At 42.5% G+C, this 14,994-nt stretch overlaps 1 protein-coding gene across 5 annotated transcripts in view; it reads right to left on the bottom strand.

Moving 5' to 3' along the window:
• The window catches only part of NAPEPLD (N-acyl phosphatidylethanolamine phospholipase D), a 92,529-nt gene that overhangs the window by 3,750 nt on the left and 73,785 nt on the right, over positions 1-14,994 (bottom strand). For all 5 annotated transcript variants that reach the window (XM_040260774.1, XM_040260772.1, XM_040260775.1 and 2 more), the window contains 2 exons: positions 5,296-5,939; positions 2,400-2,514 (listed from right to left, as the gene is read on the bottom strand). In XM_040260774.1, coding sequence (XP_040116708.1) covers positions 2,400-2,514; positions 5,296-5,939 — 759 coding nt within the window. The remainder of the gene's footprint in view (positions 1-2,399; positions 2,515-5,295; positions 5,940-14,994) is intronic.

Consider the following 14,994-nt stretch of genomic DNA (forward strand, 5'->3'; position numbering starts at 1 on the left):
AAAATATAACTTTAATAGCCCAAGTCAAGAAGCTTTCCTTTGCAAAATTGTTTTTAAGAGATTTCAAAATGATGAAACTCTCCCCTACTTCCCCCATGTTCTACAACTCTCAGCTGATAATAAAACACTCACACAATTATCTCACACTAATAATTTCTTTCCTAAACTGTAACTTTAGTTATAAGCTATAATTTGGTATGGATTTTGATGTTGCACTATCTCTGTGAGTTTCTTCACAGGTCAGTTCTTGGCTGCTTTAACCATCCAGAAGATACCTTGAGAAGTAGGCAAGAAAACTGTTCTAGTGCAGGCACGTTAGTCCTGCAGGGAAGACAGAAATGCCCCATAGCCCTGAGACCAAACAATATGCATTAATCAAGAGAGTAGATTAGACATAAATGTGAGTAAGTGGTGAAAGATCCCAGCAGTCTGGACCCACTAAAGGCCAGGCACCAGCCCCAGAAAACTCATACTGTTCCCTTTCTAAGATATAAGATACTCAAAATAGAGACCCTGGTCATTTAAGAAGTTAACATATATTATGTAGTGCCTACCATTTTTCTCCACCAAAACTAGTGACTTAAATGCTTAAATACATGTAAGAAATTCACTCAACGTTCCTCAGATAAAATATATGTACAGTGACCTCTGATTTAAGTGTTGCCAAGTCAAGGACATCCTTAAGCTGCTTATACTGTAGTAAGCAGTTATTACAACTATTTACATGCAGATCATTTTAAACTGTCTGCAAAGCATAGGCTAAACATCCTCCCCACAAATTCTTTATAATTTATTTAGCAAACTCGCAGTCATCAGATTTACACAACTAATGTCAAAAAGACTAAAGATTTTGTATTTTGTTTCATTAAGAAGTAAAGATGAAGGTTAGATTTTTAACAGGAGTAAGACTGAATAATACAATAACTCTTTAAGACTGTGGTTTTTCTCTCCTCTCAAGTTCCCATCTCAGTCAAGAGCATAACCATCTTCCCAATTACTCAAGTTAAAAATCTAGGACTCATCTTTCACTCTTCTGTTTGCAGGGTTTAATAAAATACTATTACTTCATCTAAGTTGCTGAAATATATATGGAACATAAATAAGCATGCTGCTAAGTCACTTCAGTTGTGTTCGACTCTGTGCGACCCCACAGATGGCAGCCCACCAGGCTCCCCCACTTATATCTAAATTTATATACATATGGAATGCACCCACACATGGAATAAGACACTGCCACTAAATATAGCGGTAAACCTGTGTACTTGTGTTTCTCCAAGGACACAGAAACCCATACTCTCCTTCACCCTTCCTATGCCCATGGTCGTTCAGCTATTGATTCTGTTGTGTCCTCCGAACAATGTAGTTCAGGATAGTAGCAGTGCAGAGTGGGAATTTTGATGGGAGGGAGTAGACAGGGGGCAGGCAGTGTATTAATTATGGAATAAGATGCAACCAGGGAGAAGGCAGCCCAGAAAAGGACAGAGAGGGACTGCTTAAAAAGCAGAGGACTCCTTGCAGAGAGGCCCTGGAATGTGGAAGGTGCCACAGAGAGCAAGGAGAAGCAGCCCAGTTCACTCGTCCGTTCCTAAGTTTTGCTTAGGACAGGCCCTGGCTCCAGGAGAGGAGAGAAAGCTTTTTGCTAAGCTTCTGTTTGATCCCACAACTCTGCCTAGTAGCAGAGTTCTAGGTCCCGGGTACCTTATAGGAAAATGAAGTCTTCTCTACTAGTCTAGGAATAAAACCACCATTTACCTACCCCAGTGCTTGGCACACAGCAGACACAGAATCAGTGTTTACTGGACAAATAACACTTCTAAAAAGTTCCAAGCTGTCCAGCCTTACTTTCCCTGCTGCTCTTGGTAGCATTCGCACTCTGGCTGAACTCACTGCTCACCATCTCCATGCCCACTTCCCTCCTCTTGAGATGCCTTCTTCCTTACCTTCTCACAGCCAAGTTTAAATGTCATCTCTTCCATGATGCTCTCCCTGATCCCTTCAATCAATAACAGGCCCTGACTCTGAGAACCCTTTATCTGTCCCACTTTTTATAACACTTACTTTTAGAGTAATTCCGTACATATCTTGTATCTTCCATTAAATAAAAGCCTGCCTTGAGAGGAATGACATGATGATTCATTTTTGTTTCCTAAGACCATACATATTTTTGGTTATATAAATAATTCACAAGACCCCATGCAGTGAAGAGGGTTTTTTTCCCTGTATATAAATACTGTTTTACTAATTAATAATTTACCACCGTAATTCACGTTGATGACTATGATGACCACACAGGTTCAGATTCTAGTCTGGTTTCTGAACACACTGCCAGGTACACTGAGGCCTGAATCCTATCCTGTGTCAGACACACAGTGAGTTACTGTGCCCACAGTTGTACTTACCTCACTTGCTAAGGCAAAAGTTCCCCAGTGAATTGCAACAGACTTCTTTGCCTGAACATCAGCGTGAATCTTTACAGCCTCTTCTGGGTCTACATGCTGGTACTTCATAAACCACCTTAGAAAACAGTAATTTATTAAATATGGCCTTTGAAATATACACTAAATTCTAATTATTGCTTCATCAACCTTTAAGATTCTACACAGAAGTAAGTCACAGTAAGTCAAAACCATCTCCCTCAGACCACTAAAATATTTTTTGTATAAACTGCTATACAGTAGGTAAGCCTCAAGGAAAACTCCCCTTTGACTACTAAGATTTTGTTCCACATGTATTTTCATTTTACTGAGGATTTATTCTGAAGAAATGTCTTGTCTTAAAAAGATATCTTGCAGTCTTGGTATTAATCAAATAAGTGGACTAATGGGTAACAAATTAAAAATCAAAACTTCAGTTGCAAAATAACCTGAATAACTTACAGAAACCATTTTTAACATGCTAAAGTGAACAGCAAACAAAAATTATAATTTGTAATATCAGGAGCAAAAAAATATCCCATTACTAATCAAGGATTTAATTAAACATCATACAACCAAAGATGAAATGTGTGGTTTGGTAAGAAAAAAGGGGACTTCGGGGGACTGGACAGAGTGTAGAAATGCTGACCAGCTGCCTCACGCCTGGGAAGAGCAGAGCTCTGGAGACAGGGGGCCTGGGCATGAACCCTGGCTCTACCGATTCCTGGGAATGCCTTGGCAGCCACTTCAAATTCTCCAGCTTGCATCTTCCTTGTCTGTGAAGTAGTAGCTATTCCCACTTCACAGAGGGGTTGTGAGCATTAAACAAGACAGAGTTTATTCAAAGCATCAAATACAGCACTGACTTAGTTGACAAAACCAGGACTTTCAGGACGAAGAATTATTTCTGATAAGTAAAAGGTACTATCTATAAGTAAATCCTTTGCTTTCCCAGCCACCACTTTAGAAAAACAACAGTGTCTTCACATTATTTATATCCTGGGTCTGCTATTGTCAGCTGATGCTGCAGTTAAAACTAAGCAATCTGGCTCCAGCAGGAAGCTGCTCTGGTTTTTAGAGACATGGAAAAGCCAGTCTATCTGCAGCAGCACAAGGGGTGTTATCGATGGTGAGGAGCTGCAGGGCTCAGGTGTTCTGCTCAGCAGATGAGAGAAGCACTTGCTCTGCTGTATCTCCTGACACTCAGAAGTCAGGGCAGGGTGAAGACAGTTTCTAACTGGTTCTACTGTAGATATCAGGTGTTTCTACTGATTTTCTGAAACTTGTACTTCAAAGAAATACACATACTCCTTTCTACCTTCATGTTTGTCTGAAATAAATTTAAAATGTTCACTCCGGTATAAAAATTAAAAACTTAAAATCCTACCCGACTTGGATAGGAAACTTGATGACAGGGGATCCCAGATGTAAGGATGAAAACACTGAAAATGTTTTAAGGATGAAGATCATTGAAAATCACTTTGGGTGTAATCGTCTTGCATTTATAGACGACTTTGAAATGCTGCTGATAACATTATTTCTAAAACTTTAGTATTGACCTGATAACTGAATTGCAGAGTAGAGGCTACCATGATTTAATTATTTAGAGCAAACACTGTCCCCTCACCGATCCTTCTCCCATCTTAGGAATAAGACAGCTACAGTGCAAGCAGGAAGGGGGATTATATGAGTGCACCTGTGTGCTTAGGCTGTACACATTGGATCACCACCTGTGTGCGTGACACATGCACCTTGCTGCATATGCAAACTTTTTTCACAATTACATATAAAACTGATGTGTAAACGGGTTGACTGATAGTCTGAGAGATTTCATAGAATTCAGAATTAGAAATATGTGGAAAAGGGAAATTCTGGCAATGTTACTGGTTCATAATAGTTTTTAATAAGGTAAAACTATCTGGTTCCTTAAATGAAGAAACTAGGGGGGAAAAGGAAGAAATAATGGTTTCGATGAACTTAAAAAAAGTTTTAAGTATAACAAAATCAGAACAAATGATCAGATTTGCTCAGTTCATCTGTGTCAGTGTTCTTCTCTTTGTAGGACTGCCTAAATAAAATACCATCCTACATACCATTCTGTCTGCACACGACCTACACATGCACCTCAGAAAATAAAACATTTTCAAAATTAGCCCTTATCTCATTATTTTCAGTGTTTATTTTCTCTTCATGTGTACATATCAACCAAGTTCTTTGAAATCACTTCTTTTTTTCTTTAAATAGTGTTAAGGAAAAGATAGGCAGTGGATGGGTCTCAAATGCTAGTGAGACCTTTTTCTGCTCTGAAGTCAGGTGATGAGCGCAGAGGCTGGAAGGCCAGTGAAGCCATCAGTCGTGAAACTGTGTCTTGACCCGACTGACTTCCTTGCTGACTGAAGTGAGACCATCGCCAGGGAATGACGCTAAAGGCCAAGTCCTTGCTTTTTCGGCCGTCAACACAGGGCAGGGAATGGGGGCAGTCCAGTCATGGAGCACAAGGCGGTTCTTTCTATAAAGAGTACCTTCCATGTGAAAGGCAAAGCTGGGGTCAGATTTGATTATTGGCTGATGGGTTTAACTTTAGTTGGAATAGTACATGAACTTTGCACTAGGTATAGTAATTCTTTAAACTGTGGTGTTTTTTCTTGGCAATATAATTTCTTTCTTTTTTTTTTTATAATTTCTGATTTTGAATAATTTAACTGATATGACTAATTAAGATGTTCTAAAATTAAAAAAAAAACTGAGTCTGACGCACAAGCCCCTACCCAATGTATAACAAAGACCACCCATAAAATCACAAATTACATGTACCCATGACTACTTTGAGCCCAGTTGATTTACCATTTAGCAGGACTGCCTTCTCTGGACATCTACATACCTTGGTTCATACGCTCCAATGGGAATAGCTGCAAGGTTAAAAGGGCCAAATCTTTTTCCTATCTCTTTAAAAGCAGAGCAATAACCAGTATCTCCTGCGAAAAAAAATCGGTTCCAAGGCCCCAGGACAGACCAGCTGCCCCAGAGAACTTTGTTGTCATCCATCAGAGTCCTTTTACACCAGTGCTGGGAAGGCGTGAACACAAAGGTGACCTTGTCATGTCCGGGGACACAGTTCTCCTCCCACCAGTCCAGCTCGATCACATTCTCACAGCCGCATTTCTGCATCCAGTCCAGGAGCCCCAAGGGCACAAACCATCTCAGCTCGTTACCGAATCGCTCATTGAGAGCGATGACAGAGTTGTAGTCCAGGTGGTCGTAGTGGTTGTGGCTGACAAGGACTGCGTCTATCCGGGGCAGCTCGTCGACGGTGCATGGGGCACGACGAAACCGCTTGGGACCCACGCGCTGGGATGGGGAGGCCCGAGCACTGAAGATGGGGTCTGTGAGCAAGATGAGCTCGTCCATTTCCACCATCACTGTCGCATGTCCCAACCATGTGACTCTTAAGCCAGCTTCCCTCACTCCAGCTTCTTCAGGGTCATCAATAAAATATGGCTTAAGTATCGGGAGTTCTTTATCAAGCTATGTGTACAAAGAAAGGCAGCAGTTAATTTAAAAACAAACAAGGTACATATCATCATGAGCACATTTTGACCTAAATTACAGAGAGAAGGGTTATTTGAGAAGAACTGAAGTCATTTGCTAAATCTTTTTTTCTTTTGCTTTTCTACTGAAAATGCATACTTCTTTCTGAATCAGACACAGTAATCGCTATATAGTAATTTAAGACCTTACTCGCAAATACAACTGACAAAGGGAAAATTAAATTGAAAACTATGAGTACTGCTGACTTTACTAAGTATTTGTAAAGGCTCTCTTCTGTAAGTGCCAGAAGCTGACTGACCTAGATGCTGTACTTTTGCTCAACAAATGCAAAACTGCCTCAGGAGATCAGCCTCTAGACATAGTCAAGAAAACCTTTGACGACATAAGTGCAGATCCTGGATCTCTTATGAACCTAACTTTCTGAGCACACAGAATTCAAAGCAGAGGACTGTGATCACTGCTGGACAATCACACGCAAAGATGATTCTCCTCATTTTCCTTTAAAGTTTTCTACCACTAATCAAACCAAAGTGAAACGTGGTCCTGACGTGATAAGATGATCACTTTTGGGGGTAAGCAGGTGTGAACCAGTAACTACAACAAATGTGTTAAGTACTATACCTTGGGTTATTCTACATTTAATCCTTGGGTTAAGCAACAAGAAGCTGTGCTTTAGGGTCATACATGCGTGCACGCTGTCACTTCAGTCATGTCTGACTCTTTGCGACCCTGTGGACAGTAGCCCGCCAGGCTCCTCTGTCCATGGGATTCTCCGGGCATGAATACTGGAGGGGGTTGCCATTTCCTTATCCAGGGGATCTCTCCAACCCAGGGACTGAACCCGCATGTCCAGCAGCTCCTGCACTGCAGATGAGTTCTTTACCACTGAGCCGCCGGGGAGCTCATTTTAGGGTCATGTTACTGGGTTCTATAAAACTTGCACAAACTGCGCTTTGCTGTTCTGCCACTGAGCTGCACTGAGGTCTCTCCCAGGAAGCCACTCGTGAAACTTGCCAAGTATGTCCCATGAGGCTATCTTTAGAACTGGGTACCCACTCAACCTCCACCCCACCTTCCCACTCACCCCAGAAACACTTCTCTCAATTCCCTGTACCGAGAAAAGCTCTTCTTTTCCAGAGCAATTTGCTTTATTCATTTGATTGTCACTGGGAGAAAATTCATGCTTCGATTTTTGCTTGGACTAGGAAGTTCAGAGTAAAGGCTGAAGCTGTGCCATCCACGTGCAGGATGGAACAGGGAAGGACACTTCAGCAGGGAGTGATGGAAAAGGTTTCTGTCCTAACTTAATCTTGAAACTCTACTGTTCTACCCTAATTGTCCACTTCCTCTTCTATGTTTATCTATCTGTCCAACCACTATGAGAACAGTATAGAGAGTCCTTAAAAAAACTAAGAACTACCATACGACCCAGCAGTCCCCCTACAGGGCATACACCCCAAGGAAACCAGAATTGAAAAAGACACATGTACGCCAGTGTTCACTGCAGCACTATTTGCAATAGCTAGGATGTGGAAGCAACCTAGCTGTCCTTTGAGAGATGAATGGATAAGGAATTTATGGTACACATACAAAATGGTACATTACTCAGCTATTTAAAAAAAGACCATACATTTCAGTCAGTTCTAATGAGGTGGAAGAACTTAAAGCCTATTATACAGAGTTAAGTAAGTCAGAAAGAGAAAGACAGACCGTATGTTAAACAGACCGTATACCGTATATTCTGTATATATGGAATCCTGAAAGACAGTACCAACGATCCTCCGTACAGGGCAGCAAAGGAAACATGGAAAGTAGACAGACTCCTGGACTCAGTGCAGGAAGGCAAGGCTGGGACCATCTATTAGAGCAGCACTGAAACATACATTCTAACTTGTAAAATGCATGACCATGCAGGGTGATGTGTGAAGCACGGCATGCAAAGCTGGTGCTCTGTGAAAACCTGCAGGGATGGGCTGGAGCGGGAGGTGCGAGTGGGGGTCAGGATGGAGGGGACATGTACGCCTACGGCCAATTCACAATGACATCTGGCAAAAAAAAAAATCAGAATATTTTAAACTAATTATCCTCCAAGTAAAATGAATAAACTTTAAAACACACAAACTAAGAGGAACACACCAGCACTCATGAGGATAGAAATGCCACTGGTAACTGCAATGGGGATCGATCACCTTGGAACAGTCAAGAGTGTCCACTATGAAAAACCCAATCATCAGTCCTAGAGAGGAGCTGGGTAAAAGGAAACATGCTAGCCATAGTCTCCGAAGGGAAACCAGTAAAGCTACTAAAGGAGGACACTATGAAGGTTCTGTGAATGGTAAGCAGACCTACATTTGATCTGTATTCACAGCCCTGGGCTTATATCCGAAAGAAACACTAATTAAAAAAAAAATATATATATATATATATATGCACGTCACATTCACTGCAACATGCTGTCCACACCTGGAAGCCAGCAACAAACTGGCCATCAGCACAGGATGGTTCAGGAAGATGGGGTACATAGAAGGGAAAATTACTCAGCCATGAAACTCAATGAAATCAGACATTTGCAACAAAAACTCTCACACGACCAAAAATGGATGATAAACCGTACTAGAATACCATATAACCTGCAAGTGCTATCTGACCAAAGGTACAAACACATCAATTTCTAAAGGGAAACAGACTCACAAACGTAGAAAAGAAAATTAGGGTATTGAAAGGGAAATGCTGGGAGGAAAGAATAAACAATCTATTTGGAATTAACACCTACATACTGACAGATCTAAATCAGTAAGAAACCTGGCCCAGCTGGCTGGCACAGAGAAACTTAACACTGGAATAACCTATATGGGACAAGACTCCAAAAAAGACTAGGTGTACACATCACGATATGTGAGTCAAGACGCTTGTCCCCTAAAGCATACACAACAGTGTTAATCAACACTAGTCCCACATGAACGAAAAATGAAACGACAATCTACAACGGAAAGAAGCTGACTCAATTCCCCACATGCCTGGCTCCTCAGGCCTAGTATTTCATCCCTGGAACCTGAGCTGGCTGTATCCTAATGCTGCACAGTCACGGGGCCCAGGGAGCTGGGAGGCATGTGGTAAGAGAGTATCCCCCTTGGACTTGTCGTGCCTGGAACCTCGGGATGGGACCAGACAGTCCTGATACAGGAGGGTCACTAGACAAGGAAGGTAAGCAAGCGCTGGAAAATCACGACTGACTCTCTGGGCTGCAAGCTTTGCAGCATCACCTGGCTTCCATATATCCTGGTGCTCCAGAGTCCCCACAGAAGCCTCCTTCCTTGGAGACCCAAGCCCGGGAGATAGAAACCTCAGCACCAATCCTTGGCATAAGCTGACATCTGTTCAGAGTAAAGGGTATCATTGAAAACTCTACACATATAGTAAATGCTGGGGAAGGTGTGGGGAAAAGGAATCCTCCTAGCCTTCTGCTCGGAAGGTAAACTGGTAATAGCCACCACAGAGGACACTATGCAGGTCTCTTAAAAAACTAATTATTGCTACATTTGATCTGTAATCACACATCTGTGCTTATATCAGAATGAAACTGTAATGAGAAGAAATTTGTTCCCCTGAAGTTCCAGGCCCCAGCTGTTTATCATCAAACAGATATAAGAGGAAGACATCAAATGGATATAAAAGGAGGCACTCAGCCATGACACACAGTGAAGTAAGTACAGTTAAACAATGGACAGAGAAACACTCATACAGCCAGAAGCCAGTCAGAAAAAGAGCACTAGCATACGCTGTCACCCCAAGAACAATCTAAAAACTGATACAAAAACACCAATTTGTAAAACAGAAACAGACTCACAGGCTTAAAAAAAGAAATTTAGGGTTACCAAAGGGGAAAGCTGGGAGAGAGAAATAACCTTGCAGTTTGGGATGAACATCTGTACACTGACAGGTATAAAATAGGGAAAAAAATCTGGATCTACTGTCTAGCACAGGGAACTCTTCCCAACACTGTGGAGTAACTTGCATGAGACAACAGTCTGATAAAGACTAGATGTACACCTCAGTGAACTGATCAAGCTGCTTCACACCCAAAACAAGCGTGGCAGTGTTAACCAACTCTATTCCAACATTAACTAAAAAAAGGCAATCTAAAAGGGAAAGGAAGTGAAGTCGCTCAGTCATGTGTGACTCTTTGTGACCCCATGGACTGCAGCCCTCCAGGCTCCTCCATCCATGGGGTTCTCCAGGCAAGAATACTGGAATGCATTGCCATTTCCTTTTCCAGGAGATCTTCCCAACCCAGGGATCAAACCCAGGTCTTCCACACTGCAGGCGGACTCTACCATCTGAGCCACCAGGGAATCTCAAAGGGAAAAAAGCTGACTTTATTCCCCACATGCCTGGCTGCTTGGGGCTGGTATTTCATCCCTGGTATCTGAAGCTGGATCCTAAGGCAGGACTCTCATGGGGCTCAGGGAGCTGGAAAGGGTACACCAAGACAGCAACCCCCTTGGGCCTGTGGTGCCGGGAAACTCGGGCTGGGACCAGACTGTCTTGATGCAGGAGGGCCATCCAACAAGTAAGCTAAAAGCTAAGTGCATGGAAAACAAGTCAGACCCCCTGGGATGCAAGAGCTTTGAAAAGTCAGCTAGATTCTACGTCTCCTGGTGCTCAGGGACCACACCTCCGGTCTCCTTCCTTGGAGACCCCACCATAGAGGACAGCAACCTCAGCACCCATCCTTGACATAAGCTGAGATGTGTCCCAGGGTTAAGAGTAAGGGGTGAAAGAATTGAGACAGCATCTCTTCTGGCACCCGGGGTTCCCAGGAACAACCCAGGAGCAGGTCTCACCCTAGTCATCTTGTTCCCTGTAGAACCAGTGCCTGGAATGAGCAAACACTGCTGCCTGGTAACAACAACTGGAAAACTAGTGCTGAGGTCAACTGCCGCATAAGACCTGCGGAGCTTTTCATGAAACCTCCCCTAGAGAAATGTACTGGTAGGTAATGACGAGAAAACACAATAGAGGGTGAATTTCAGGATATGCAATGAGGTAAATTTTAGTCACAACGTTCTATCGGGGGTGGAGGAGGGGGGAAGCCTAGGAGCACCTCCATAGCTCATTAGTAGAGAAATGCAAATTCTAACTACAAGATTATGGAAGTTCCTTAAAAAATAATTAGAGCTAAATTATCTGTAATCCCACTCCTGGGCACATATCTGAAAGAAACTATAAAACTTTCTACACCTGAAAATTCACTGCAACACGATTTCAACAGCCCAGACTTGGAAGTCAAGACCAAACTGTCCATCACCAAAGAGATGCATAAGGAAGGCAGGGTCCATATATACAAGGGAATATTACTCAGCCATGATACTGAATCAGACCATTTACAACGACAGCGATGCATCTGGAAAAGCTCATACTATGAGAAGCAAGGCAGATAAGGACCAATAGCATATGAAAGCACCTCCACGACCCAGCTAGAAACTGATATAAATCCATCAATTTGTAAAACAAGACTCACATCTCAGTATTTCTGAATCAAGGTGCTTCACACCTAAAACAAACATAACCATATTAATCAACTCTACTTCAACACGGGAACCCCATGAACAGCATGAAAAGGCAAAAAGATATGACACTGAAAGATGAGCCCCCCCGCCCCGGGTCAGCACGTGTCCAATGTGCTACTGGGGAAGAGCGGAGAAATAGCTCCAGAAAGAATGAAGAGGCTGAGCCAAAGTAGAAACGACGCCCAGTTGTGGATGTGTCTGGTGGTGAAAGTAAAGTCGAATGCTGTTAAGAACAATATTGCACAGGAACCTAGAATGTTAGGTCCACGAATCAAGGTAAATTGGAAGTGGTCAAACAGCAGATGGCAAGAGTGAACATCGACATTTTAGGAATCAGTGAACTAAAATGGACTGGAATGGGCGAATTTAATTCAGATGACCGTTATATCTACTATCGTGGGCAAAAATCCCTTAGAAGAAATGAAGTAGCCCTCATAGTCAACAAGAGTCCTGAAAGCAGTACTTGGATGCAATCTGAAAAATGACAGAATGATCTTGGTTGGTTTCCAAGGCAAACCACTCAACATCACAGTAATCCAAGTCTATACCCCAACTATGGATGCCGAAGAAGCTGAAGTTGAACAGTTCTATGAAGACCTACAAGACCTTCTAGAACTAACACCAAAAAAAGATGTCCTTTTCATCAGAAGAGATTGGAATGCAAAAGCAGGAAGTCAAGATACCTGGAGTAACAGGCAAGTTTAGCCTTGGAGTACAAAAATGAAGCAGGGCAAAGGCTAACAGTTTGCCAAGAGAACACACTGGTCATAGCAAATACCCTCTTCCAACAACACAAGAGATGACTCGACACATGGATATCACCATATGGTCAATACCAAAATCTGATTATATTCTTTGCAGCTAAAGATGAAGAAAATTTATACAGTCAGCAAAAACAAGCCCTGAAATAATTGTGGCTCAGATCATCAGCTCCTTATTGCAAAATTCAGACTTAAACTAAAGAAAGGAGGGAAAACCACTAGGGCTTCAGGTATGACCTAAATCAAATCCCTTATGATTATACACTGGAAGTGACCAATAGATTTAAGGGATTAGATCTGGTAGACAGAGTGCCTGAAGAACTATGGGCAGAGGTTCGTAACACTGTACAGGAGGCAGTAACACAAACCATCCCCAAGAAAAAGAATTGCAATAAAGCAAAATGCTTGTCTGAGGAGGCCTTACAAATAGCTGGGCAAAGAAGAGAAGTGACAGGCAAAGGGGAAAGGGAAAGATACAACCAACTAAGAATAGCAAAGAGAGGTAAGAAACTGTTCTTAAGAGAACAATGCAAAGAAATAGAGGAAAACAATAGAATGGGAAAGACTAGCGATTTCTTCCGGAGAAGGCAATGGCACCCCACTCCAGTACTCTTGCCTGGAAAATCCCATGGGTGGAGGAGCCTGGAAGGCTGCAATCCATGGGGTCGCTAAGGGTTGGACACGACCGAGCGACTTCACTTTTCACTTTCATGTATTGGAGAAGGAAATGGCAACCCACTCCAGTGTTCTTGCCTGGAGAATCCCAGGGATGGGGGAGCCTGGTGGGCTACCATCTATGGGGTCGCACAGAGTCAGACACAACTGAAGTGACTTAGCAGCAGCAGCAGCGATCTCTTCAAGAAAATTAGAGACACCAAGGAACATTTCATGCAAAGATGGGCACAATAAAAGACAGAAATGGTATAGACCTAACAGAAGCAGAAGAGATTAAGAGGGGTTGGGAAGAATAACCAGAAGAACCATACAAAAAAGATCTTAATGACCTGGATAACCACGATAGTGTAGTCACTCGGAGCCAGACATCGTGGAGTGTGAAATCAAATGGGCCTTAGGTAGCATTACTACGAACAAAGCTAATGGAGGTAATGCAATTCCAGCTGAGCTTTTTTCCTAAAAGATGATGCTGTTAAAGTGCTACACTCAATATGCCAGCAAATTTGGAAAACTTAGCAGTGGCCTCAGGACTGGGAAAGGCAAGTTTTCATTCCAATCTCAAAGAAGGGCAATGCCAAAGAATGTTCAAACTACAACACAATTGCGCTCATTTCACGTATTAGCAAGGTAATGCTTGAAATCCTTCAAGCTAGGCTTCAACAGTACATGAAACAAGAACCTGCAGATGTACAAGCTGGATTTAGAAAAGTCAGGGGAATCAGAGATCAAATTGCCAACACCTGCTGGATTATAGAAAAAGCAAGGGAATTCCAGAAAAATGTCTACTTCTGTTTCACTGACCAGGCTAAAGCCTTTGATTGTATAGATCACAACAAACTGTGGAAAATTCTTAAAGAGATGGGAATACCAGACCACCTTACCTGCCTCCTGAGAAACCTGTATGCAGATCAAGAAGCAACAGAACCAGACATGGAACAACAGACTAGTTCAAAATTAGGAGATGAATATGTTAATGCTGTATATTGTCCCCCTGCTTATTTAATTTCTACACAGAGTACATCATGCAAAATGCCAGGCTGTATGAAGCACAAGCTGGGATCAAGATTGCCAGGAGAAATATCAATAACCTCAGATATGCAGATGACACCACCATTATGGCAGAAAGTGAAGAGGAACTAAAAAGCCTCTTGATGAAAATGAAAGAGGAGAGTGAAAAAGTTGGTGTAAAACTCAACATTCAAAAAACTAATCATGGCATCCAGTTCCATCACTTCATGGCAAATGATGGGGGAAAAATGGAAACAGTGATAGACTTTATTTTCTTGGGTTCCAAAATCACTGCATATGGTGACCACAGCCATGAAATTAAAAGACGCTTGCCTCTTGGAAGGAAAGCTATAACAAACCTAGACAGCGCATTAAAAAAGAGACATCACTTTGCTGACAAAGGTCTGTCTAGTCAAAGCTATGGTTTTTCCAGTAGTCATGTATGGAGTGAGAGTTAGACCATAAAGAAGGCCAAAGAACTGATGCCTTTGAACTATAGTGCTGCTTGGACAGCAAGATCAAACCAGTCAATCATAAAGGAAATCAACCCTGAATATTCATCAGAATGAATGATGCTAAAGCTCCAATACTTTGGCCACCTGATGCAAAGAGCCAACTCATGGGGAAAAAACTCTGATCTTGCAAAAGATCGAGGGCAGAAGGAGAAGAGGGAGACAGAGGATGGTTGGATGGCATCATCGACTCAGTGGACATGAGTCTGAGCAAACTCAGTGATGGACAGGGAAGCCCTGTGTGCTGCATTCATGGCGTCACAAACAGTCAGACACGACTGAACAACAACTCCTCCAACGTAAACTAAAAATTAAATGACAACCTAAAAAGGAAAGAAGCAGACTCTATTCCCGCCTCATGCCTGACTTTTCAGGGCTGGTATTTCATCCCTAGAGCCTGAGGCACCTGGATTGTAAAGCTGGACTGTCATGGGGCTCGGGGAGCTGGGAAGGACATGCCAAGAGAGTAACCCCCTTGGACCTGTGGTGCCTTGTACCCTGTAAT

Source organism: Oryx dammah, unplaced genomic scaffold (assembly GCF_014754425.2).
Source record: "Oryx dammah isolate SB20612 unplaced genomic scaffold, SCBI_Odam_1.1 HiC_scaffold_18, whole genome shotgun sequence".
NCBI classification, from domain to species: Eukaryota; Metazoa; Chordata; class Mammalia; order Artiodactyla; family Bovidae; genus Oryx; species Oryx dammah.